This window comes from Pollicipes pollicipes, unplaced genomic scaffold (genome assembly GCF_011947565.3).
Source record: "Pollicipes pollicipes isolate AB1234 unplaced genomic scaffold, Ppol_2.1 Scaffold_2555;HRSCAF=2994_pilon_pilon_pilon, whole genome shotgun sequence".
NCBI classification, from domain to species: Eukaryota; Metazoa; Arthropoda; class Thecostraca; order Pollicipedomorpha; family Pollicipedidae; genus Pollicipes; species Pollicipes pollicipes.
In genome coordinates this window covers 34550815-34577003 of record NW_023596136.1, presented here as the reverse complement: position 1 = coordinate 34577003, position 26189 = coordinate 34550815, and the positions used below count along the sequence as shown (strand labels likewise).

Here is a 26189-nt window from a genome sequence, read left to right as displayed (position 1 = left end):
ACACTGCCCCGCAGCATGGAGAGCCTGGACAAAGTGGGCCAACGCGAGCAGTTCCTGGCCAAAAATTTCGAGTCATTAGACGTAGGGGACGAGTCAAATGAAGGCACTGGCGAGTCACCTAACGGGAAGAACAGGTGAGTGACTGCGGGCGGCGTTCTGCGCAGTGAGAGGGGATTCACCGGTCTTGTCTGTACCGATAATGGAGAAGGTGGAGTTCACGCTTGTGGTTTTGTGTTGGCGCACTTTGGAACGGCGATGCAGGAACATGAGTTGACTTTCGCGAGATGTATGCCATTCACAATGGTCACCTGGCAGAGTCGCACACGTGCAGCCACGCAAATGGCAGATATCCAATTCTTAGGTTATACAAACAGCCGGTAAACGTCAGCTTCTCAGGATGAAAAGAGCAACACGTGTCCTAACCAAGAGATGTAGCTGTCCAGAATCTCGCCCTCCCCGAAAATCTCTGGAAGCTGAGGACCTTTCAGTCGGCTCCCAGAGAGGAGGATACAATAGCGTGTACCCACAAGGCACTCTCCCAGCAAAATGCGATGTGCGTGCAGGGGATCGTGTCACGGTGAGGCCCACAGGTTGACAGGGACCATTATGTGGCCTACGCCGGACTGGCGTGTCAACGCCGTCCGTTGTCTGGCCTGCGTCGGACTGGCGTGTCAGCGCCGTCCGTTGTCTGGCCTGCGTCGGACTGGCGCGTCAGTGCCGTCCGTTATCTGGCCTGCGCCGGACTGGCGCGTCAGTGCCGTCCGTTATCTGGCCCGCGCCGGACTGGCGTGTCAGTGCTGTCCGTTATCTGGCCTGCGTCGGACAGACGTGTCAGCGCCGTCCGTTGTCTCCGTCTCTCCTTCCGAGCGCTGACCGCCGTCCCGCTGTTGCCGCTGCCGCAGCATCTCCAGCAAGTTCCTGGGCCGCAGCTACCAAGCCAACATCGCCCGCTCGCAGGAGAGCCTCAAGAAGCGCGAGGAGCTGCAGCGACGCATCCAGGAGACGCGGCGGAAACTGCAGGGCGTGAGTGCCGAGTGCTGAGTCCGCCGCTGGGCCCGGGGTGTGGGTGGTGCTGGGGCCGCCTCTGGACGCCTCGCGCCGCTGCCCCCCCCCCCTCCCTCTGGTTGGGTGGGGGGGGGGCAGTCCTAGTCTGCCGCTGCCCCCCCCCCCCCCCGTCTGGGTGCGGGAGGGAGTGCAGTCTGAGTGTGCCGATGCACGCCCCACGTCTCGCAGGCTGCCGGGGCTCGAGGAAATCCACGGACAAACCAGGCTGAACGAAAGATATATGATATAGAATAAAAGCGTAATGATAGGATTCCGCTGTGTGTTAATGTGTACTGCTCAGGCGCAGTGTGGCGCATCCATGACAGGTGTTTGCAAAGAGAATATGAGGTTCTGCTCTGACTGATCTCCGCTAATGTTATGTAATGCTCCTTTGATGGTCTGACTCCTAGGTACTCTTCTCAATAGCCATGATCTTTCCTAATATGCCTCCTGATCACGTCGCTATTCGTAGCCAGTCACCTGAGCTGAACGTGATATAGGGACTCAATTACTTCAAGAGCCGGCTTTGGCATCTCCGGCGGCGCCGACGCCGAGGCTCTGGCTTTGTTGCAGATCGGCCACAAGTCGGGCCTGAAGTCGAGCCAGAGCATCGCCGACCTGAGCTTCCGCGGCCTGTCACAGGGCGGCGCCAGTGCGCCGGTCGCCGAGCGCGGGCGCCGAGGTACACCCGCACACGCGGCGCCAGCCACTAACCTGCATGGGGCGCCAGGTACGCCACCGGGCGCGGGCTGCTGCTCCACGCATGTCTTAAATAGCTCAGAGGCTGTTGGCACAGAAAAGCCGTCGCCGGCTAAGTTTTTCTTTCAGAGGGATACCATTGCTATCACAAACCACTAACACGGCTGCGACTGGGGCTGTATAGCAAGAAGATTGCTTTCAGTGCCTGTGTTTGGCTGGTGGTATGTGATGAAACACGGCGATGAATGAAACGAAAAAAGAGCCAGCGACGGCTTTTCTGTACAGTGAATGCCTCAGGCAACCAACGCCGCCAGGTCTGACCGCCGACCGCGCCAAACAAACGTCGGTCGGCGGATGGAGACCGCCTTTCAGCCGCCGCCAGCTGCCGCCTCACCTCTCACGCTTCCGCCCGGTCGCCAGGTGCGCTATGCTGGGAGGTGGCGCGCGACCTCGAGTTCGTGTTCGCGGGCCTGGCGTGCGGCGGCGAGCGCGTGTACCCCGTGTACCCGGTGTCGGTGCTGTACCCGCCCCTGTTCGAGGGCGCGCCGGTCGCCGCCGACGACGGCGACGCCGACGAGAGCCACGTCACTGACTCGGAGCGGGAGGGGGAGGGCGAGGAGGGGACGGCCGGCTCGCCGGAGCGCGCCGAGTTCAGCCAGGACAGTCTCAACTCGGACGAGGAGCGCGCCGAGCAGGAGCGACTGGCCAGCCTGCGCGAGGAGGAGCGCGGTGCGCGCCGGAGGCCCGCGCCGGCGCCGGCAGCCCGGCCGCCGCTGACCGAGCACGAGATAGCGGCGCGACTGGCGGAGGTGCCACCAGAGGAGGCGCATCGCCACGCCGCGCACGTCATGCAGGACAGCCTGGACGGTGAGCAGCTGCAGCAGCTGGTGGGGCTCACCGAGCAGCTGCGCACGTTCGACCGCCAGCTGCAGCAGCCGGAGGACGCCGGCCGCCGGCCCGGAGCCGCGCCGCAGCGGCCGCCTCCGCTGCCGCTGCCGCTGCGGCGGGCGCACAGTCTGCGGCACCGCATCGACCTGGCCGAAGGCGGAGAGACGGGCTACTTGAGCGACACGACGCCCGGCCTGCGGGAGCGGCTGGGTCTGTCGGCCGCCGGCGCGCCGCCCGGACGGCCGCGGGACCGGGAAGAGGCGCGCGGCCGCCGCCGCCGGCTGCGCTGGCGCCAGGCCGTCAGCTGCTCCCTGCTGCCGGCGTTCGCCGACGCGCCCGAGAAGACGGCCCGCTACGCCACCTACCGGCGCGAGTTCGCGGCGCCCGACTACAGCCACGTGCCGAACATGATCGAACGTCAGAAGCGCATCCCGCAGCGCCCAGCCGTCTCGTGTCAGGAGCACCGCTTCCGCGAGCGCCACCTCTCGGACCCACGGCCCGAGGTGGTGGCCGACGCGGTGCGCCGGCGCCCAGCCGACCTGCAGCTGCTTCAGCGCGGCGGTAACTACGGCTCGGCTGTCTGCCTGTGTGTGCCTGCGCTGGCTGCACACCGCGTGGCCTGGCCTGGCCGGGGACCGCCGCTGGCGGGCGCCGTCGCCGGCGGGTGGGGCGACGAGGGGCGGGCCGGGGGGCAGGCGCCGCGACCGGGGCACGCCTGCGCCGCCGACGCGCGGGCCAGGTCCGCCGCCCGCCAGGCCGCGCTCACGCCCCCGGCACGCCGTCGGCCGCCCCGGCCGTTTTCAGCTGGCGCATGGCATGGCATGGCCGCGAGCCGTTCAGTTCCGTCGTAGCGTCGTTGATGTGGCTGTTGGATGCGTTCTGATTCGTTCTGATCCGTTTTGATTTCGTTGACTGTCACGTGTGTATGGTATGCTGCGACCGGCTGTCTGCCCGGCTGCCCGGCTGCCCGGCCGCGCGGTCGCCCGGCCGCCCGGTCGCCCGGCCGCCCGGCCGCCCGGCCGCCTGGCTGCCTGCCCGTCTGCCTACCCGTCCGGCGGCCCTTCCGGCTGCCCGTCCACCTGCCCGTCTGTCCGTCTGTGCTGGCTGATGCACGATCGTTGATGGGCGGCGGACGCTGCAGCACGCACGGTTTCGGGCGACTCATCCGACCTGGAGCGGGAGCTGGGCGGTGGCCTGCGCCGCGCCGTCTCGCTCAGCGACCTGACAGACGCCAACACGCCGCGCCGCGTCCTGCCCGCCACGCCCGCCGGTAGGTCACGTCTGGTGGGCGGGCACGAGTCCCGTGCCCGGCGTCAGGCCTGCTGCGGCACGTAGGTGGCCGTCAGACGCCTCGCCACATCAGGGGTCAGAACCTCGTATAGCGGTGGTCAGAACCTTTTCCGTATCAGTGGCCGGATCCTCCTCCACATCAGCGGCCAGACACTCCTCGGTGATAGCCCGCCAGGCTCCCGCAGCAGCCATCCCGTTCCAGCCGTCCTCAGGCTCTGTCCCATGCCGGCCGTGGGGTGCTGTGCCGAACCAGCCGTCGGCGGGCGCCACAGTACCAGGCAGTCGGCGGCGGGCGCCGCCTACCCAGGCCGGCCGTCGTGCGCCGCAGTACCCCAGTCCGTCGTCGGCGGGCGCCACAGTACCAGGCAGTGTCCTTCGGCGGGCGCCGCAGTACCCAGGCAGTCGTCGGGGGTCGCCGCAGTACCCAGGCAGCCGTCGGCGGGCGCCGCAGTACCCAGGCAGCCGTCGGCGGGCGCCGCAGTACCCAGGCAGCCGTCGGCGGGCGCCGCAGTACCCAGGCAGCCGTCGGCGGGCGCCGCAGTACCCAGGCAGCCGTCGGCGGGCGCCACAGTACCAGGCAGCCGTCGGCGGGCGCCGCAGTACCCAGGCAGCCGTCGGCGGGCGCCGCAGTACCCAGGCAGCCGTCGGCGGGCGCCGCAGTACCCAGGCAGCCGTCACGCCTTCCCCGCACTAGCCGCGGCCGACCCCGACCTCGTCCCACACCGCTCCGGCGCGCTGCCTTCGGCCGGGCTGGCAGGCCGACGGTCGGTGCCGCTCATTGTCGGCTCTGTGTCCGGCCGGCTGCTCCTCCTGGAACGGAGGCGAGCAGCGCCGGTTGGAGGGATCAGCGGCGTTCAGCCCAGAGATGCCGTCCCCGGGCGTTCGATGTTGCCCATGCTCTACGCAGTCTTCAGTTGGGTGTTGGTCTCTGACCCAACTGCTCCTGGTCGCGACTGCGTCCCTGCCGCACTCGTGGTGAATGTCATGGTGATCGTAGTGTTTTTTTTTCTGCGTCTTGTGCTGGCTTTCAGTGGGCGTGGATGTGCATTGTGATAGTTATTTTCTTGCGTGCGTGGTCGGAAGACGGCGGCTAATTAATATGTCTGAATTGACGCTTCCCGTGATCCGACCCCGGCTGGCGTCTCTGGTCCGTGAGACTGTTCTCAGTAGTCGCATCGCATCCGTAATAGATCCTGCCATGCGCGGCACGCCGAACCGTCCGAGCAGCTCCAGGTGCGCTGCGGCGATCTCCGCAAGATGTACAGACAGCTGACGTCGTAGCGTCTGGCTCCGAGAGAGCATGCCGACGTTTGCGGTCGCGTATCTTGCGGTGGCTGCCCAGATATCACTGCTACATGATCGCAGTGTAATGCGTTGTGATGGGAATTGCCGAGAACGGGAATAGATTGTTCCCTGGTACCGGTAAATGCCTCTTGCTGTTTTACATTTTGCAGTAGACATTTTGTTGCAGGCCCCTCCACAATGCAAACAGCGCCCATGGTTGCCGGTAAAGATCAATGATTATTTTACAATCCACCTTCAGGGAAGATTTTTGAAGTCGCTCCCACGGAGGATACATTGCTTCCGGTTATCACTTAATACCAATTATTTTGCATTCCCCATTGGGCATGCTTATTCGAGGTCCCCTGCGCAGCAAGCCATTACGGCTGCCGAGCTGAATGGGGTGCAGCTTTACTTAGTATTCGCAGTACACAGCACTGGGCCCGCTCAGTAGATTGGCTGCATTGAAACCCGTCGCCCCGTGCGTTTCTCAGGCTTCAAAGCACATGAGCCGATTGCTGGCTGGCGTGACGGCCGCGACCCAGGCGCGTCACAGGCGGGCCGGCTGCCCCTGATCGCAGCTGACGCGGCGCGGCGGCCCCGGAGCCCCCGCCGACGGACCGCCGTCGCTGCGGCCGGTCGTACCGCGTCCGTCCCGACGCTGGGACGGGCTTGGAACGGTTGGTGGACGGACCGGCTGGTGGCCGGAAGCTTCCGTGGCGGGTATTTAGGCTGCATTCGCCGTCGATGCCACCCCGGATCGGTCCACCGTGAGAACGATCGGCCGGCGTGATGGCCGGTAATGTGACCTCACCTATGGAATGAGCTGTACGCCCATTGGGGCAATGAGCTCTGAAGTGACTGGTCCGGTGTGTTAGCCTCATTGTCCGTTATTGACTCGCCTTTGTCTCTTTAAGTCGGAGGTGGGGCATTATCCGCCCAGCAGCCTTTGCGTCTTTACGTTTATGCTCGAACTGTTCGTGCGGACGTGAGTTGCAATAGGTTTGTTGGCTATGTGGGGACTCTGACCTTTCCACCAAGACTTTCCAGTCGATGTCGATGTTTGTCCGTCCCGGTGGCTCAGTTGGTTAGAGCGTGTGCCTTCCGATCCACCCACCCGTGGCTGGGTGGGTTCGAGTCGCTTTAGGGCGCTCGCTATTTGCCCTTGACAGGTATGGCCTGCGGCCGGTGGCAGCGGTCGCGCTAAAGGTCAGTTGACGTCAGAGGGCAGGACGGACCGTGCCGAGCATTGCGGCACGTTAAGCTTTCGCCACTAAATTCTGCCGTTGCCTGGGATTGCCCGATCGGATGGTGGGGGTCAGAGCTCACGCAACAAGCACTGCTTAGCGTGAGCGCTGATCCCAGGAATCCATCCATTCAAAAGGGTTCGGATCAAATTTATAAAAAAAATGTCAACTCAGGATTTGGCAACATGCCAACGTAGTCGGTGCTTGCAAAGTGATTTCAGATAATTTTTGAAAGAAGCGTAAAGGGTATCGGACTGTTCTGGTGACTCCTGGTGGCCAGCCATCGATACGCGCCTATGTCGTTTACCATTCTCAGAATGGTAAGTCAGCATGGCTTACTCCCCTTAAGTCCTGCACAATGTGCTTCGTTGTTAACGCAGCGATTTTTCTCCGTGGAATTGGCTTTCACATTACCGTTGCTAGAAGTAGTCACGGCTGTGACTACTTTTAAGCAACTACATCACCTTTTTCGGTGTAGGGTGGACTAGGTGACACATACGCACATACATGCATGCGTACGTGAGTTATGGTGCATATTTTACCAAACGACAGATGCTTAGGCTTGGGCCGGTGAACCTGTACCAAGTCCAGTTAGTTGACGTTATAACGAGCCCAGTCTGCAGGTTCGGTCATGAAAAGACGTTACACTATATTGCGGCACTATACTTTTTCAATTGGGACACATGACGAAATTCTTTGTTATTCTTCATTGATGGTGTGCTCCATTCTGTCCTTGCTCTTTAGTGATTGCTTTTTTCTGCGAATGTATTTTCTCTTAATGTTAACCTTTCATGTCGTGCGACCAACCACGATACTCCGTCTTATCGGAACGGTGAAATCCGGTGGTGGCAGTGCTATGGTTCACGAGATTGAGACACGGCCCTTTCGGTGGCTGGCGGATAGATCGTGAGATGTCACGGAGCTGGAATCGGCCCTCGGAGCCGGGTCCCGGGACTTATGACTTTAATTGAAGCGACCTCACGTGTGATTGGATGTGACAGCTCGTAGTCTTTGCCCGACCAGGATTTACGGAGGGCCCGGACGCTTTTGGAAACCCATGGTCAAGAGAGTTAAGCTCCGAGCGTCATCGTCAACTTTGCATTTTGAAAAGGTCTACCTGAGGGGCGGGACAAAGCCACATGGGGGCATCGCAGATGGTAGATTGCCGAATGAAAGCTAATCGTAAATACTTAGATGCAGCCGTGATTGTGTCCTGACTGGTGGACGAAGTGGGGGAAAGGGGAGGAGAGGGGAGGACCGCCTGCGAGTGCCACGTATGTGAGCATCGGCCGCCGCTTGACGGCGGGAGCAAGCGGCCGCGTATGATGCTGCGCCGCGGGACGCCTGCTCGCCGGCAGACTCCATCAGACAAAACAGCGCGCGCGCCGCGTGACAAGAGCGGGCCCACGGGCCGTTCGCCGGCGTCTGGAAGCTGCCTCTCGCTGGCAAACGCGGCTGGCTGCGCGAGTATGCGAGCCATCACCAGCGACCTCAGGTGTGGGTCATTTTACTTCGAGCGGACTGACTGACACCTGGCGCGCGAGCTGGTGTGGTCCCACGCATCCGGGCCGCCTGGCGGTACAGACCAGAGTTGGGCTCGAGCCTGGCTCCGAGCCGAGGACGCGCCAGCGCGTCGACTGGGATGCAGCTCGTCCCCCCCCCCCCCCGATCTTGGCCTCGTTTCGCGCCCCTGACGAGGGTCGATCTTGGCGGGGACTGAGGATCTTGGTCGAATCGGTTGGACCCTGGACCGAGCGTCAAACTTGTGACGCCGGGGTGCTGCGAACGGCGATTACTGAGAGGTCATCACGCACTGAATCGCGTGCTGACCATGGGTCAGTTGATCTGGCTGGGACGACAGATGTTGCTGCGATTCCGTTCGCACTAAGCGTCGACTTGGTTGCAACAGCGTGAAGGGGCTAGTGTCGCCGTTCGACTGCAGAAGCATTCCACCGCTTCGACGCTGCAACGACGCCTCTACGCGTCGACTCCCCAGCGAATTTGCGCAAAAACTCAACCTCATCAGCTTTTCCGAACTAGCCGCCGGCCGACCGGATACCGAAGCGGTCACGGCCTTTGAACTTCGCTGAACTGACGTAGGCTCAAAGCTGCCTGTGGAGTCTTTGACATTCGTAATGAAGTCTGAATTGGAGTAAACGCGCGCGCACACATACGTGCTACCGTCTCGAGGCAGCATGTCTTGCAGTCTCTGCATAGATTTCGACGACAGTTGTACACTGTTACGTATCCAGGCCCACTATTTGATATTCATCAGTTGTGGGCGCGTCGAAAGTGCGCGAGGTAGTTCCCTCGCTTGGAATGGCCAAACACTGAAATAGTTACTATCGCCATTTCTTTTAACTTTCTTCCGTCGCCCACTTTGAAAGATGCATCGTGAAATTACTTGGAGTACATAGCACGTATCCTGGAATTCCGTTGAGAGATAAAAGGGTCTCAATCGCGTATATACAGTGCTCAATGCGTGCACACGTACGCGTAGATACAGTGCTGGATGCGTACGTATGTGCGCGTATGCAGACGGTTGATATGGATCGGCGGTGACCAATTACCAGGAATCCAGAAAGGACAGTCCGCACTCTTTCCACAAAAATGCGATTCATGTAGTGGCATACATCTTCAAATAGCTGAAATGGCAATGTGAAAGCCGTAGATGGTATGCAACCTAGCGTTCAATCAGACACGCTCTGGTAGATGCTATAGTGTTGATACCTAACGGCGAAAGCCGGCTTGACCCGTGTCAGACCTTACATCTTTGTCCCGAACAGCGAAGGACGAGAACTCGTCGCCCGCTGTTTTGTGTTTTAGTATTTTGTTTGGTCAACAACCGTCCACGAGGTGGCTCGACAGCTGTCGGTGGGTGTCCAGGGCTCGTCCGGGTTTGTTGGCGTGTTTTGCCTGGCGGCTCGGCCGTGGTGACGTCACTACAGGGTCCGTCATTTCCGACGGAGTCTGCCCCCTGCGGCGAGAATAGAATGAACAAAATCTGGGCGGGATGCGCCGGCCTAATGGCCATTACGCGGCCGCCTTCACCGATGTCACATTATTTTGGGACACGCTCGCTGCCAGACGCCCGTTATTGTATCACAAAATCTGCACCTTCCAGAAGAAGCCTTGTGTGGTCCCGGACGCGAGACAGGTTTAGCTTTAGCTTTAAGCCACCGACACGCGATCCCAAAGAGTCTAATGGATCGTCTCAAAGGGGCCGGCCTCACGCCCGCGAGGCGTCGCTGGTGACGCCCGGCGCCCGCAGCCTGTCCGACCCGGGCCGGCCGAGGGTGGCGGTAGGCGCGCGGCACGCGGAGCCTTGAGCGAGCGGAGCTCCCGCTCAAGACTCCTCGCTCTTCTCGGGCCGCGTTTCATGGTTTGTTCGGTGGTCTGTGTCGGCATGAAAGCGCTCGGAATGGTCGAGTAAGATGCAGTGTAAAACTGCGCTGAGCTTCTCTGTGAGGGATTTTTTTATGTACAAAGCGCATGCCAGAAAACAACCATACAGTTTGTCACCTCGTAAATTGTGCAAAACTGTAAATCATTAGCTGTGGCTCTTATATGGCCAAACATTGCACATCTTGGTGCTGACAAAATCTGAGGAGTGAAGGCCAAGTTTTGTCGTTTTCAGTCGACTGTGGGTGAAACGTCCAAAATGTAGGCCACAGGTAGGGTTTGAAAAGTCCAATTCTCGAATCAACTATTCGTGGTTTCGTTGCGATTTGAAGGCAACTTATGAATTTTAATGGAAGCGTTTATGAATTTATTTTCTGCTGCTCCCGTGTCATGATAAGCACGAGATCTACGTCCACAAGATCTCAAGATGACAGCTTTGGGTGTAGACGACTCACTGACGTCATGCGAGTCCATTGGCGCATTTTCTTCTACCAGTCCGATTAGTTTTGTGCGAGATACATTTACCAGATATATCTATGCAGGGTGACATGTCTTAAAAGCACAGGCCTGACCGCCGTCACCGTTGTTTTGATCGAGCTTCAACGTGCGCAATTGCATGCATATCATCAGATAAACCTGCGGGCAGGGATTCACCGATGCATGGGAGCTGAAGCTGTGGGGCACTGGCCGATCTGTCGTAAGATGCCCTGGTGACTGACGCACGCGCTGACCACACACTGCGCGCTTCCAGTGTCCGGCAAAAAGGCGCCCTCCAAGAAGCAGCCGCGCCCCAGCTCGGCCATGGCACGCAGCTCCTCCATGAACCTGTTGCACCAGGTACGTCTGAATCCGTTCACCCGCTGCACCAGGTACGTCTGAATCCGTTCACCTGCTGCACCAGGTACGTCTGAATCCGTTCACCTGTTGCACCAGGTTCGTCTGAATCCGTTCACCTGTTGCACCAGGTTCGTCTGAATCCGTTCACCTGTTGCACCAGGTACGTCTGAATCCGTTCACCCGCTGCACCAGGTACGTCTGAATCCGTTCACCTGCTGCACCAGGTACGTCTGAATCCGTTCACCTGCTGCACCAGGTACATCTGAATCCGGTCACCCGCTGCAACAGGTACGTCTGAATCCGTTCACCTGCTGCACCAGGTACGTCTGAATCCGTTCACCCGCTGCACCAGGTACGTCTGAATCCGCTCGTCCGCTGCACCAGGTACGTCTGAATCCGTTCACCCGCTGCGACAGGCAAGGCTGATTACTTTAACGTGGTGATCCCAATGCTTTCGGATTGGCGTTTGAATCTGCGTAATTGCTGGATCAGGCACGTCTGAATCTGTTCATTCGTTTTGGTGAGCACGGTTCGTCTGCATCCGCTAGCGTGTTCGGCTGAATCAGGTGGATCTACATCAGTGCATGATTTAGTGTCGGAGCTGTTTCGATGCATTTTATGCGGAGAATGGGAATACTATTCCAATGATGATGTGTTCCAAAAATCTCATGCGGATTAAGAAAGACGTAGCTGACGGGCCGAAATAAAGAAAATGTTACAAACGACCTGTCCACATACATTATTCATGTTGCGGCCATGGGCAAAGACGTACCTGTTGGGACTTCGTATGATGTCAGGTCCACTTCCCTTTAGTCAGTCCGGATGGGTTTTCTGGAAGGACGGGGGAGGGGGGGGGGAGGCAATTTGAGCTACATTTCTTTCCACCTAACGCCTTAGCGTCGATGCTGCAGTCGTCAGAGATGAGAAGCGGCGTGCCTCCCGCTCCTTCCACAGGACCTGCGCAATGTCAGCGAAATGTTCCGTTTCATGCGCAACACGTCTAAGACATATCGCCTTTGATGTTGAGAAAGCTGCGCCTGTGTGACTAGTGCGTCGAGGTTGCAATAGATAAAAGGTGAGATCATCATCCGAATGACCTAAATATCCGAGTTCAAGCAAGGCTATTGTGGAAATCCTACGTCACGCGTGCATTACGGAGCCCGGCTCGTCAACGGCGAAGGCAGCGCTGGTAGCGTAACCTCTAATACGGCAGCACTGATAGTGGTAGCCTCGAGTATAGCGGCACTGCCTACCATGCGCTCCGATGATATCAACTTAACTAAACATTGCAAAGCCCACTGCATGTTCTTCGCTCCGCGTTTATTGGAAATGAGAAGATTTGTTTTCAAATAATCGTCGTCCCGCGGCAACAAATTTAAATTCCATAAAAACAAGCTGTTTGGTGGACTGTCTTTGTGAAGTATTATTGATTAAGCTTAGAGTAACGGTAAGCATGTATAGACCTGCGCAGAAGAACGACGACAAAATTATTTTGATATAAACAGACTGTGTATGAGAAGGGGTTGCTTGCCGTGAAGGGATACAATTTTGAGTTTGCTTTCATCGATATACGGAAGGATTTTTCCATGGCAGGTCTCACCAGATCTTTTGTGGCAGCGGGTTTTGTGTAAAGTAATGTGCGTTGTATGTTGTAGATGGACGTTGGATGGACAAAAGTGCAGGGACATTTTGGTTGGCCAACTGTCCTATTGCAAACATTACCGAGAGTATCATCAGGTGACAAGTACCCTTCGTTTGCAGTATTGCTGAGCTTGATAATTGATATTAAAGAGCTACTCGTGGTAACTGGCGCATGGCAAGAAACACATCACCGTCCCGCGCATAATGCAGCGGAGTGGCAGGGCCGGATCGTAATGTCATTATAGAAAGGCAGAGCTGGATCGTAATGCCATTATATAGAGGCAGATAAATGATAAATGGTGAATTAAACTAAATGTTATCATAAATGATATTTGTAATGTGCTCCCCCAGTCGGTCGGACGTGCCCTTTTTGTTGACGATTTTGTTGTTTGGACCAGTGCAGCGAGGGCACCAGCGATGGAGCGACGTCTCCAGTTGGCTGTGGACCGCGTCGAAAGATGGGGTGACATGAACGGGTTTCGTTTTTCAGGCGACAAGACCGTTGCGATGCATTTTTGTCGTCGCCAGCGATGTGATGGCCTGAGCATCCGTCTATACGGTCGCTCTATTCAAAATAAGGCCGTGGCCAGGTACCCTGGGATACACTTTGACCGCCGCCTTACATATGAAATCTAAATCACATCTAAAAATGTTACGCGATCGCTGCTTTAAATCTCAGCGTATTAAAGTGTGTGTCTCGCACATCATATGAGGCAGACAGAAGCACGCTTATGTTTTTATGTCGTTCACTCGTCCGCTCCAAACTGGATTATGCATGCGTTGTGTATGATGGCGGGTCTGAATCCAGCGAGCGTGTTCTTGATACCGTCCACCATACTGCCATTCGTATTGTTGCTTGGGCGTTCCGCACACCACCTTCCGTCAGCCTTTGAACGGAGGCACACGAGCCACCACTCTGGACGAGGTGGAAAATGCTCGGCATACGTTATGCCTTGAAGCTGCGGCAGTTCCGACTTCATCCGACATGTTCTGCAGTATGTTCTCGGTTTGCCGTGAGTTCCCTTCGTCATGGGCCGCAGCAGCACGCTTTGACTTTTGGTTTCCGAATGAGAGCCTTATTGCTCGAGGGCGGAATTCCTCTTCCAGGTGTAAAGCAAGTAAACCGCCTGGCTTCTCCTTGGCAAGTGACCATACCCTTCACTGACACCTCGCTGACGAAAATTAGAAAAAAAGACGTCACACCACACCTAATGAGATCATCCAGGGCACTTGAGCTTCTGGCGTGTTATGAAGGATGCACTCTGACGTACGCGGACGGACCCAAAACCTCGGATGGCGTGGGTTGTGCTTTCGTCAGCGGTTCCGTCGCTCGATTGTTCTCGTTACCGGCCCACTCGTCAGTTTTCACAGCGGAATTAATTGCGATTACCAAGGCGATATGTTTCATAGAAGTGGGTGAGGAATCGTCACACGCCATTTTTACTGATTCACTGAGCAGTCCCTCTGCACTGAAGTCTTTTTATCCATCATGCTCCCCTATACAGGACTTTTTATCACGCCTGACAGTTGAATCGGGTTGGAAAGAGAGTTGCCCTGTGCTGGATCCCCAGCCACGTCGGTATCGTGGGCAACGAGTTGGCCGATGCCGCTGCTAAGCGAGCAGCGGTGGCACCATATACCCGGTTTTTGTCTATCCCTGCCAGAGGTTTCTCCCCGGCAGTCAAGACCTTCCTGAGAAGCAAATTGCAGCGCTGTTGGGACCAGGTGGGCGGCAATAAGCTCAGGCCCATAAAAACGTCATGCTCTCGCAGTGTGCGGTGGGAAGAAGTGGCTTTATGTAGGTCGCGTATTGGGCATACGTATGCCACCCATGGCCATCTGTTGCATGGAGCCGACAGACCCGTATGGCAGCGGTGTGTTGCCGTTCCCTCTGTCCCCCATGCCATTGTATCACGTCCTTGCCTCATCGAAGAACGACGACGTCACTTTGGTCCGCAGGCTTCGCCCCTGACGATTAGCGATGCGCTCGGGGACAGCTCCTCCTTTCTTGGTTCCAAACAACTCTTTTCGTTCCTAAAATATATTGATTTTCAAGTCATTTTCACAACATACTAAGTAAGAGTATCGTTATGGGCGCAAAATGACCATTGCAGTCGACGCGCCCGAAAACACCAATGAACGACAAAAAAGAAAGGCAGAGCCGGATCATAATGCCATTATAGAGAGGCAGAGCCGGATCGTAACGCCATAATAGGGAGGCAGAGCCGAATCGTTATGGCGTCATATAGAAGCAGAGCCGGATCGCAATGCCATTATAAAAAGGCAGAGCCGGATCGTAATGCCAAGAGATATTGTCGCTGAAAGGAAGAAGCTAGCGTTTTGAAACAGTAGTTTTTGGAACGCGTCTTTTCTGGTTGTAATATGGATTTGAAGGTGAGAGTCGTTATCGAGGAAACAGAGGAGTCCTAGGCACCAGCTTTTGAACATTCTAGCGTGTTTTAATATGTTAGCAAATCCCTTTACTAACAGATTCTGTGGATGATGCCACGAAGGTGCTAAATCCCTCAGACGACCCATGTTTTTCACACGCTCTGATATCCATTTGGGAAGTAGCTACCGCCTACTAAATCAAACACGGCTTCATTAGCGGCCTGCCGGCGCTCCTCGCCACGCCGTGGGCTCCTGCCTGACGGCACGGCTCTGTCACCGTCTGCCGCTGATAGGCACCGTGGACCGTTAACATTAATGACCGGGGACGTGGGCTGGATCTCGCAGTGGATCGCAGCTAGAAACATGATAACCACAGAAATCCGAGTTAAGCGCACCACAGTCGTGCGTAAAATCTGGCGTGATGTAAAACGACATTGCATGCTCTCGATCTTGTCATTTTTACGCGTCGACCTGGAATTCGAACTACCAACATTTAGTCACGTGCTTTTTATACATGTCGTAAAGTTGACGAGTGGGAGGGGAACGTGTCCCGAGGGGGGGGGGTGACTTCTATGGGCGTACGCCTCTGTTGGCGGTGTTAGTCGAGCTGTTGACATATCCAGGCGTGCTATCGATGCGGGCCGCCGGGAGGCGCGGGTCTGGGAGTGGCCTCTGGCGCGGGCGGGTCACGCGCCGCCGCCCCGCGGCGGGTGGTGATGTCGTCCTACGTGTTGGCATCGCCGCCGATGCGCCCGGTAGCGCCGCGTCGGAGCAGACATGCGTCGCGCTGTATTGCCGCGCCACCATTGTCCTTCCCGAGCTGAAGAGGCGGTAATTATGGATGCTACACACACGTCCATTCATGGCTCGAATTCTAAGAGGTTTTGTGAGGTATTTCGGCGTTGAACTGTTTTCATGTTGTGGTTAACGTTTTCTGTTCTGACGCTTCATGAGGTAGCAGGCCTAATTGATCAAGGTTAAAACATTGCAAGAGGTGCATTTTGGGCAACATTGAAGTAATAATTTTTTACCGTTGATGTTTGCTCTCATCATGGCTGACTTTCGTACAGGCTGGAAATTCCCTGCGATGAACCTCAGCGATCCATGATGTTGCATAGTATCCTGCACCGGGCCGTGGTAACCCATGACGTCGAGGGGTATATTTGTATTTGTGTTTAACATCAATTGACACTCCACGTACATACGTGGCTAGTACGTGTCATTAGCCTGAGATATAAAACAGGACGTCAAAAAGAGGAAAGTGATAAGGGAGAAAAAAACACAAACGCATGCATGCATAAAGAGTATGATACAGCTCTGTCGCACAAAAAAACGACCTGACAGCACACTTAAAACTTGTTGAATTCAGTCATCGGACATCCGCAGGAACCTCATTGATGATGATTGATGAGAGACGCACCTGGGTGTACGGAGGACCGCTGTCCTGCCGCCGTACACACCGCCGGATGCGCAGGTCATGGTCCAGGCGGGTAATTCGGTCACTGGTCCGCGCGTCAGCATATGTTTGAAAATGAAACAGCCGTTCTCTGCATCGAGCCTTGGTAACCCATGATGACCCCTGGTGACCTGCGGGGTTTGTGACCCGTGAAGGCTCATTTTGTCCCGTTAATGACCGGGGGTAACCCTAACGACCTGTGGTGGCCTAAAGGGACCAGTAATGACCTGCGTGGAAACGCGATGACCTAAGATGTTCCCGCGATGACGCTTGGCGGACGACCGGCGATGATTTGCGGTGATGCACGTGTGACCATCCCGGTTTACCACGTGTCGTGATGAGCCGTGATGACCAGTGATGACCCGTGATGACCCATGGTGACCCGCGATGACCCGGCCGGCAGACGGACAGCGATAGCGGCTTGAGCCGGTCGTCGCGGACGATCGGCAGCCCGATGCGGCCCACCATCGCCTCGCTCAACAAGCAGAAGTCGCCAGCGGCCGCACCCTCCTACCGACGCAATCTGTCTGGCGCCGTCAGCGTCGGTCAGTCACACCTCATACCCGACGCGACCTGGGCTGGGCTGGGCTGGGCCGAGTTGACCCGAGCAGACCCTGTGCCACGCCGCCACGTGGCCGCGCCCTGGCCATTCCGTGCTCATACTCACGTCTGCCTTTAAGCACTGGTGTTAGCGCTGCCGACGGTGTGAGGGGGACTTTTTGAGGTTGCCACGCACCATCTGTCTAGCTTTTAGTCTCATTGACATAAATGCCGACCGCCAATGTCACGCATTGAGTAGTTCGCTTTTATGTGTTTCATTCACACACACGCAGGCGTACGCAGACGACTGCACATTCTCATACACCATACGTGCATGCACACTTGCATTACGCTTGTTAACCGCCAAACTGGATGTGTAGCACTGGGGCTTGTTTTCATTTTAGGTAAGGCGAGAGGCTACGCTCGCTGGGCTTCATATTGATTATACATGCCGTGCATTTAAACGTGAATTATCTACTTCGTGACAATACCTTCGCTAGATACCCCGCTCAGTGTTCATCACGGGACGGCATTGCATCCACATTTCGCTAATGGGGCATTGCATCATGTCGGTCAATTTCACCACATTGAGATCATCACGTGAATGATATATATATATATATATATATATATATATATATGTATGTATGCATGTATATATATATATATGTGTATATATATGTATGTATATATATATGTATATATATATATATATATATATATATATATATATATATATATTTTACACACATACATATATGTAATATATATGTATGCACACACATATACACTATATAATATATATATACACATATACATATATCTTTTTGAATGGAGCATTCGCTACTGTTGTCTAAGAGAGTGCTCCTCATGCCATTGCGAACACATTCAAAATATCTACCTTGCGTCGAACAAATTTCTAGACCCTTCCTCATGAATTGATCCCAATGCATGACACCGCGGAATCCGGCTCATCCAGTCGGCTGTGACACGGCGGCGGATGGGGTCTCGTTGCCGACTCTCGACGCCGCCCCCACGGGAGGGGGGGGGGGGGTCGCCGGTGGTACCGCCCTCTCAGTGTCCTCTCCTCCGCTGACAGGCGACATGCGCGCGCTGGACGCCGACTCCAGCTCGGAGGACATGCTGTCGCCGACCGAGTCGCACAGCCAGACGGTGCTCTTCAAGGGCCGCTCACTGAGCAACGAGCGCTCAGCTGTCAGGTAAGTGGGGACCGGCAGGGCGCGCGCCGTCGGCTGTGTGCGCCGTCGCTCCAGCGTGTTGGGGATTCGGAGTCGCTGCAGCGTACTGGGCTTCGGGGAGTCGCTGCAGCGTACTGGGATCTCGGAAGTCGCTGCAGCGTACTGGGGTCTCGGAGTCGCTGCAGCGTACTGGGGCTTCGAGTCGCTGCAGCGTACTGGGTCTCGGAGTCGCCTGCAGCGTACTGGGGCCTTCGGAGTCGCTGCAGCGTACTGGGGTCTCGGAGTCGCTGCAGCGTACTGGGGTCTCGGAGTCGCTGCAGCGTGCTGGGGCTTCGGAGTCGCTGCAGCGTACTGGGGTCTCGGAGTCGCTGCAGCGTTACTGGGGCTTCGGAGTCGCTGCAGCGTACTGGGGTGTCGGAGTCGCTGCAGCGTACTGGGGTGTCGGAGTCGCTGCAGCGTACTGGGGCTCTCGGAGTCGCTGCAAGCGTACTGGGGTGTCGGAGTCGCTGCAGTGTGCTGCCGCCGTCGCCACGGCCCCGGCCTCGGCTCTGCCGCCGCCGCCACGGCCCCGGCCTCGACTCTGACGCCGCCGCCGCCTGTTGCAGCCGGCTGAAGGCGGGCGCCGGCGGCCGGCCGGCCAGCGCCGACCGCGACCTCGGCAAGGCGGCGCGTGACGTCACCAGCCGGCTGACGGCCACCGTCACCAAGACCCGGCAGCAGACCGTCACCAAGCGCTCCACAGTCACGCTCAAGGGGTGAGAGCGCTCTGACCGCCGGCTGCCCGATGGGCCTCGCTTCTGGCCGCCGCCGCGCACCAACGCACGTGTCTGTCTCGCGTGGCGGGTCCATCCCCGTTGCACGGGGGGGGGGGAGGGGGGGGAAGAGAGGGGAGTGTTGTGCGATGGAAAGTTTCGGATTTATGGTAGTGGTGATACGACGTAGCGCATGTAGTGCTTCCACCAACAGTTTTGTTCGTGTTGTGCTTATAGTGTTGAGTATGCATTGGTAATTCGATATATTTTAATCGTGCGCTCTTACCCTCGTTTCGTTAAAACGTATTTGTCCTCCTTAAAGGTGCCGCATTTTCTTAAGAAGGTCGAATGTACTATAGATGGCCGTTTTTGACTAGTAAGGTGCGTCCTACACAAGCTTTGAGGCAAGACGGCTGGTCCCAACGCGTATGCGTGTAGTTCTTACCTCGTCAAATGTCTTGCATGCAAATCCGCCCTGATTACTTGTTATCCTGTAAGCTTTTCTGTTAGGTCAAGCAAAGGTCGTAAAGCGCAGAGCAGCAATGGACCAAGTTTTGCCAAGTATCGTCAGCATTTTGCTATGGAATGAAGAGGACTATTTTGCCGTTTGCGTCATGCATATTTTACCCTCGCCGCAAGTCGCAGTTTTCCATAACGTGGACAAATGGTGGAGGGGGTCGATGCAGCCCTTTGCCGTTTTCAACTTAAGAAAGATAACGCCGAGCCGCAAATAAAGCGGATTGGTCTCAACGAGATCTCGGGAGTGGTGCTAAGTTGTATGCTGCTAGGTCAATAACTGACCGCAATGTGCCAGGCCAAAGGTCAAACTCCTGAGAATAGAATGCTCGGATGTACGAGACCATGCCTGGTAGCGGCACAAAACCTTAACAGACGTGTTCCTTGTTCAGTTATGGGTGCAGTGGCGTGGAGTTTGATGTGTTTTGAGCATACATGTATGATGCGTGACTCTGTTAATGTACACGTGTTGGCGTGCAGCGCGCGGACCGTGGGGTTGTCGTTCGCCGCCCGCAGCTCGCGCCGACTGCAAAATGACCGAAAAAATGCTCCCTTTTTGCAAATGCGCTGTTATTCATCCGCGTTTTAGCGCGAAACAATTGTGCAAAACATTGCTCTCCATGAATCAGCATCGGCGCAGTTCTAGTGTGCTGGGTGTCCGTTTTTATGAGACTGCACTGGAAGCGAACCGAGAGGCGTTGCCATAGAGAAGTAGAGGAGTGGGATAGAGCCTTCATTCCGGAATGCAATAAGCGTTTTCTTCTTTTGTGTGGCTCTTCGGCTATCCTGCCGTCCCTTTAGCTCAGTTGGTGGGACGCTCGGAAATATGCATGCGCGCGTGCTTGCGCGTGCGCGTTTGCGTGTGTGTATGTGTGTACGTGTGCGTGTTCGTATGTATGTACGTGTGCGTGTTCGTGTGTGTGTACGTGTGCATGGTCGTATGTGTGTACGTGTGCGTGTTCGCATGTGTGTTCGTGTGCGTGTTCGTGTGCATGTACGTGTGAAAGACAAGTGGGCTCACGCCCAGATACGGCGCTTGCGCGTCCCTTCAAAATGGGGCCGAGGAGGTTGGCGCGGGGCGGTCGCGTTGTGGCATTACAAGAAATGGATGAATTTGCCGGCAAAATCTGTGACCTGGTCTGATGTCGTCGTGTGGGCGCGATGGGAGCGGGAACGTTGTGACCGGGCGTATGCTCTCAGCGTCGGGTCGCATCGCAGAGGTACAACGCAGGATATTGAACCAAGTTGCATCGTCGTCCCTCATTGAAAAAAGATTCCAGTACATTTTTTGCTAGTTTTTCCCAGCTGTAAGCTTGTGTCATTGCCCCTGGCGGAAATCGATAGGAGGTGTAGCCGCCCTAAAGCCTATCCATGAGAAGCCCGCCTGCTGCATGGTTTGCTCCGTCACGTCCGCACAGCGCAAAGCTGGCCGGATGCTGCCGCTCTCACTGATCTTGGTTAGAAGACCTCGTGCGTCATCGGCCCTCGTTTGCTGGTGATAGGTTGCCTGCCGTCCTCTTTTTTATCGTGGGTGCGTGCGTTTTGCCATCACGTGTTTGATTCACGCACAAGGCAGCATCTATATAAGGTAACTATAATTGGCCTATTGTGTCATCGACCCTGGTTTGTGAGTTTTGATTGTCTGCTGTCCTCGCGTTCATCGTTAGTGCAACTGCCCTGTCGCCACCTGCCCGATAGTTGTGTGAGCTTGTTACCGGGAGCGTTTGGATGAGCCGTGCACAGTGCCGAGGTGACGTCTCATTTTATCCCGGATACATAACTTTCACTGCTGTCTGTTGGATGAAAATGCTGAAGGCGTTCTGCGAGGCCATGAAAGGGAATGTGACCGTCTCGGTCTCAGTTGCAGCCGTCTCGCCATGTTTCGCACGCTTATGCATGTATTACAACTGGTCGTAATTGGGTAAAGTGGGGCTTGGGGCGATAGGGCGGCTCAGCGCCGCCGTCTCCCTACCGTTTTCCGTACGCGCGGACGGATTTGGGACCGCGGCTGCACCTAAACACGAAGCGCTCTGACACCTGGGATGCGGTGTTTGCCACCGAGCCCCTCCCCGTCCCACAACCTGTGGCTCGCTTGAGTCTGGGAACGCCTCCGTCCCTTGTGTCGACGCGACAGCCAAGGAAGCATCGCTGGTGGCCCTGAGCGGTCGGTCGAAAACCTCCAGCATCCTCTGCTGCTGTACGGCAAAGCCCTGCGCAGTAGACCCCTCCCTATGATCGACTCGCGCACCTGAGCTGTTGTTGCCGCGGCGTTCAGGCGGAGCGGCGTGATTGGCGGAGTTGCCTGATAGACGGAGCGGCCTGCTAGGCAGAGCGGCCTGTTAGGCGGAGCGTCCTGCCGGGCGGAGCGGCCTGCTAGGCGGAGCGGCCTGCTAGGCAGAGCGGCCTATTAGGCGGAGCGTCCTGCCAGGCGGAGCGGCCTGTTAGGCGGAACGGCCTGTTAGGCGGAGCGGCCTGTTAGGCGGAACGGCCTGTTAGGCGGAGCGGCTTGTTAGGCGGAACGGCCTGTTAGGCGGAGCGGCTTGTTAGGCGCTCTGAGGCGGACGAGGGCTGTCAGTGATGTGCAGGTCTGGAATCTGTTGTGTGGTGCTGTGCAGATCTGGAATCTGTTGTGTGGTGCTGTGCAGATCTGAAATCGGTTGTGTGGTGCTGTGCAGATCTGGCGTCTGTTGTGTGGTGCTGTGCAGATCTGGTATCTATTTTGTGGTGCTGTGCAGATCTGGAATCTGTTGTGTGGTGCTGCGCAGATCTGGTGTCTGTTGTGTGGTGCTGCGCAGATCTGGTGTCTGTTGTGTGGTGCTGCGCAGATTTGGTTTCTGTTGTGTGGTGCCGTGCAGATCTCGTGTCTGTTATGTGGTGCTGTGCAGATCTGGTGTCTGTTGTGTGGTGCTGCGCAGATCTAGTTTCGGTTGTGTGGTGCCGTGCAGATCTCGTGTCTGTTATGTGGTGCTGTGCAGATCGGGTGTCTGTTGTGTGGTGCTGCGCAGATTTGGTTTATGTTGTGTGGTGCCGTGCAGATCTCGTGTCTGTTATGTGGTGCTGTGCAGATCTGGTGTCTGTTGTGTGATGCTGCGCAGATTTGGTTTCTGTTGTGTGGTGCCGTGCAGATCTCGTGTCTGTTATGTGGTGCTGTGCAGATCTGAAATATATTGTGTGGTGCTGCGCAGATCTGTTGTCTGTTGTGTGGTGCCGTGCAGATCTCGTGTCTGTTATGTGGTGCTGTGCAGGGCCGTGTTTGTCATCTACTGCCGGCAGGAGAGTCTGTTGTGCGCCGTTTAACCAGACTGTAGGATGTTGTGCGTGTGCCGTGTCTAGCTCGTGTGTGTTGCGTGCCACCGCGGCCGACGTGAGCATGTTCTGTGTCGGCCCCACACGAGGCTGGTGCCCGGTCTGGGCCTCTGCCGGGCTGGAGCTGTGTGGGCCCCACATGAGGCTGGTGCCCGGTCTGGGCCTCTACCGGGCTGGAGCTGTGTCGGCCCCACACGAGACCGGCGCCCGGTCTGGGCCTCCGCCGGGCCGGAGCCTGTCAGCGCCTGACGCCCGCCGCGGCCGCCGCAGGTACGACGTCCGGGAGTCGAGCCCGGAGACGGACTGGGACGGCGTGCCGCGCTGCGACCCGACCCAGCTGGAGCTTGACGTCGGCGCCCTGCCCCGTGAGTGTCCCCCCCTCCCCCACCTCCCGCCCCGCAGGCGGCGGCCGCGGCCCAAGCGGGGCGCGCGCGCCCGAGCTGGACCCGCGGCAGCGGCCTATGCCAGCCGACATCGCAGTGGTCGTTTGGACGGGTTTTGCGCTTGACGTCTTGAAGGCTGGCGTGGTTGACGTGCTCCTTATATGGTCTATGTTGTGCCCGGCGGGTGGAAGGGCGCGCACCGTGACTTCTTGGACAACTGTGGCATAGTCAGTGGAGGAGGAGGAAGCGGGGGGGGGGGGGGGGAAAGGGGAGATGTGTTGTCGACTATCCTGACATCTGACGTAATGACGGTTTTAAGCTTCAGATGAAAAGGAAGAGGGCGTAATTCAAATTTGCATTTCGCAAAAATGTGCAAAAGATGTGACCATTCTACGTCATCGGAATGAACCACAAGCCATTTCATTTAAAATTGCATGCGTCAGCTGATAGCTTTGCACTGCCAAAGTGAAAAATGCTGGAAGTTTCAAGTCGGGAAAGGGGCGCTGCGCAATGAAATCAGGCCTTAGTTTTGAAAATTTGGTTTATTATTCTTGAATTTTTACTGAAATGCTGGCTTAGAACTGTCGTTCACTTCGTGCAACCTGGCTTACTGGTGTGATATGTCTGCCATGGTTATTTGGCTCAGGGGCCCTTACCGTAAAAATGCAAATACTTTTGTTTCACCACTTTTTGTGCTTTGCGCTCACTGGTTTTCGGATTATTTTATAACTTAAATAATAACAAAAAATGCAGTTTTCTGACTGGTCAAATTTTTAACCCGCAAAAACCCGCCAAGTTTGGCTCAGCCAAAAACGCGCAGGTTCTTGCGGGTCAGAAATCGGTGTGGTGACATATTGAAAAGTTGCGCCTCTAGCGTGAACAATGCCCTATATCCATGGAGTATTGTAACGTCCCATTTTTGGACCAAAATTGATTTAAACTGATCACCTGAGCCTTCATGCCTCTTTAAGGAAACATGTGATTGATATCGCCGATGTCCAACTCACGTCTTTGAACGCGTCAGCTTGTTCAGGACCGTTGACGAACGAAAGGAGCATGCATTGAGGTGGATCTAAATTGGCTCACTTAGAACCAACCCGACATAAATCCTGCCAAACAATGTCCGTCATCGACACAGGCACCCCGCCGGCGTGCAGAGGCCTACCTTTCGGTTTGCTTGGTGATCTTGGCATCAGAACATCAGTGCTTGCAAATATTCAGCGTGCACATACCAACTCGCCGCTGTTGCAACATTGTATTAAGCGTTCCGTTAATGAGGCAAACCGATTATGGAAGCGCAGTATTGTTGGTTAGTACTTTTGTTTATCCTCACTTTCGGTACATCTGTCTGGGAGAGATTGGCGCGGACCTGGCGTCTGTGCTCCGACGAACGGAGCGGCATGCGCCGGCGGCCCCTCGCCGACACCCGCCTGCCGGCACCCGTTCACGGGCACATGCTCACGGCCATCCGGTGAAGGGCACCCGCTCACGGGCACCCACTCACGAGCACCTACTCACGAGCACCCACTCACGAGCACGCGCCGACGGGCGCCCGCTCATGGGTACCCGCTCACGAGCACCCGCTGACGGGCACCCGCTGACGGGCACCCGCTCACGAGCACCCGCAGACAGGCACCCGCTCACCGACGCCCACTCGCCGGCCGAGATTGTCGGTGGCACGCGCCACCACCACCACAGTAGCCATGCTCTCGCGATCAGCCGCGTGGCCGGCGACTCACCACAAAGCGCTCTTCTTCGACTAATCGGCCCTGCTGACGTCCGGACAGCGGACGGCACGCGACCACCTGCCCGAGCGAGCTCCGCGTGTGACGTGAGCTCCGCCGCTATCGGACGGCCGCCCCACCGAGGGCACGGCCTGTCCGCGTCGCGTGACGGCCCGTCGCGTGACGGCCCGTCGCGTGACGGCCCGGCCAAGCGCCGGCCCGCCGGCTAATCACGCCCGCGCCCCGGACGGGCCGGCAGGCGCGCCGCGCCCGGCTAATGGCGCTGCAAGACGGGACCGCCGAACGGCGGCGTCCGGTCGATTGGTCCAGGCTCCGACTGAGGCCTGACCTGTGGAATCGGCACGGCGTTGACCGTGACGTGAACCTTCACGGGGTTTAGCAGTCGCCGATGGTGCGCAGTTTGTCGGCTGCGGCGTAGGTGCCGTTTGACCGGCGGCTGTGATGCTTTGTGCGGCGGGGACGGGACGGGACGGGACGGGACGGGACGGGACGGGACGGGACGGGACGGGACGGGACGGGACGGGACGGGACGGGACGGGACGGGACGGGACGGGACGGGACGGGACGGGACGGGACGGGACGGGACGGGACGGGACGGGACGGGACGGGACGGGACGGGACGGGACGGGCGTGATCCCTGCTGCTGGTGCTCGGGGCGACCCTGGACTAGTGCGGGGGCGGCGCGGTCCGTGCCGCCACGTCGCCCCGATAGCGTCGTGACCTGGTGCGACGCCGCCGACACCTGTGCCGATCACGTGTGCCGTGTGCCCCCCCCCCCCCCTGCTGAGCAGGGGACCCCTGCAGCCAGCGCTGGTGCCGGTGCCGTGGCCCGTCCGTGCTGACAGCACCGCCCTCCATCCTCAGTGACTCGGGAAGTGTGCGAGGCGGCGCTGTCGTCGCTGCAGCGGAGCGCCGACCACGTGCTGCAGCTGGCGCGTCGGCTGACCGACGAGCGGCCCGAGTCGGCGGCCGACCTTCCGCGCCTGCTACGCTCCGGCGTCGGCCAGTCCCTGGCCACGCTCCGGCCGCTGATGGGTTCCGCGCTGCTGCCGCCGCCGCCACCGCCGCCGCTGCCGCTCTCGAAGGCGGCTGGCGGGGGCAGCCTTCCCGAGCTGATGGGCGGCCAGGCGACCAACCCGGTCATGGCGCAGATGATGCAGCAGTGCTCGGACCTGCTCAACATGATGCAGCAGCGCATGCAGCCGCCCGGCTAGGCGCCGCCGCCCGTGATGTTAGTGCCAACGGCCGGCCGGGCGGGGCTCGCCCCCCTCGGCCGTCGCGAGGGGCTGCGCAGTCGCCGCCCGCGCCGCCGCCGCCGCGCTGCCGCCGCGCTGCCGCCGCGCTATTGCCGCCGCCGCCGCCGCCGCCGCCCGCTCCGCCGGCCGGAGTGGCACGGCTACTGCCGCCGCCGCCGCCACGCCGTGCCAAACGGCGCCGAGGACGCCCAGTATTCGCCAGCCGCGCGCACGTGCTTTAATAATCAGCAGCTTGCCGGCCGGCCGCGCATCGTGGGCGACCGGCGGCCGGCCGGCGTTGCGTAACGCGCCAGCCGCGCACTACTAACGTCTGACC

At 57.7% G+C, this 26189-nt stretch overlaps 1 protein-coding gene across 1 annotated transcript in view; it reads left to right on the top strand.

Moving 5' to 3' along the window:
* Positions 1-25831, top strand: part of LOC119100661 (mitogen-activated protein kinase-binding protein 1) — a 69478-nt gene extending 43647 nt beyond the window's left edge. Inside the window, exons 22-32 of the mRNA XM_037223741.1 lie at positions 15-134; positions 903-1023; positions 1618-1774; positions 3773-3901; positions 10603-10688; positions 16580-16721; positions 17816-17936; positions 18521-18670; positions 22760-22854; positions 25482-25615; positions 25703-25831. Coding sequence (XP_037079636.1) covers positions 15-134; positions 903-1023; positions 1618-1774; positions 3773-3901; positions 10603-10688; positions 16580-16721; positions 17816-17936; positions 18521-18670; positions 22760-22854; positions 25482-25615; positions 25703-25831 — 1384 coding nt within the window. The remainder of the gene's footprint in view (positions 1-14; positions 135-902; positions 1024-1617; positions 1775-3772; positions 3902-10602; positions 10689-16579; positions 16722-17815; positions 17937-18520; positions 18671-22759; positions 22855-25481; positions 25616-25702) is intronic.
* The last annotated feature ends 358 nt before the right edge of the window (positions 25832-26189 follow it).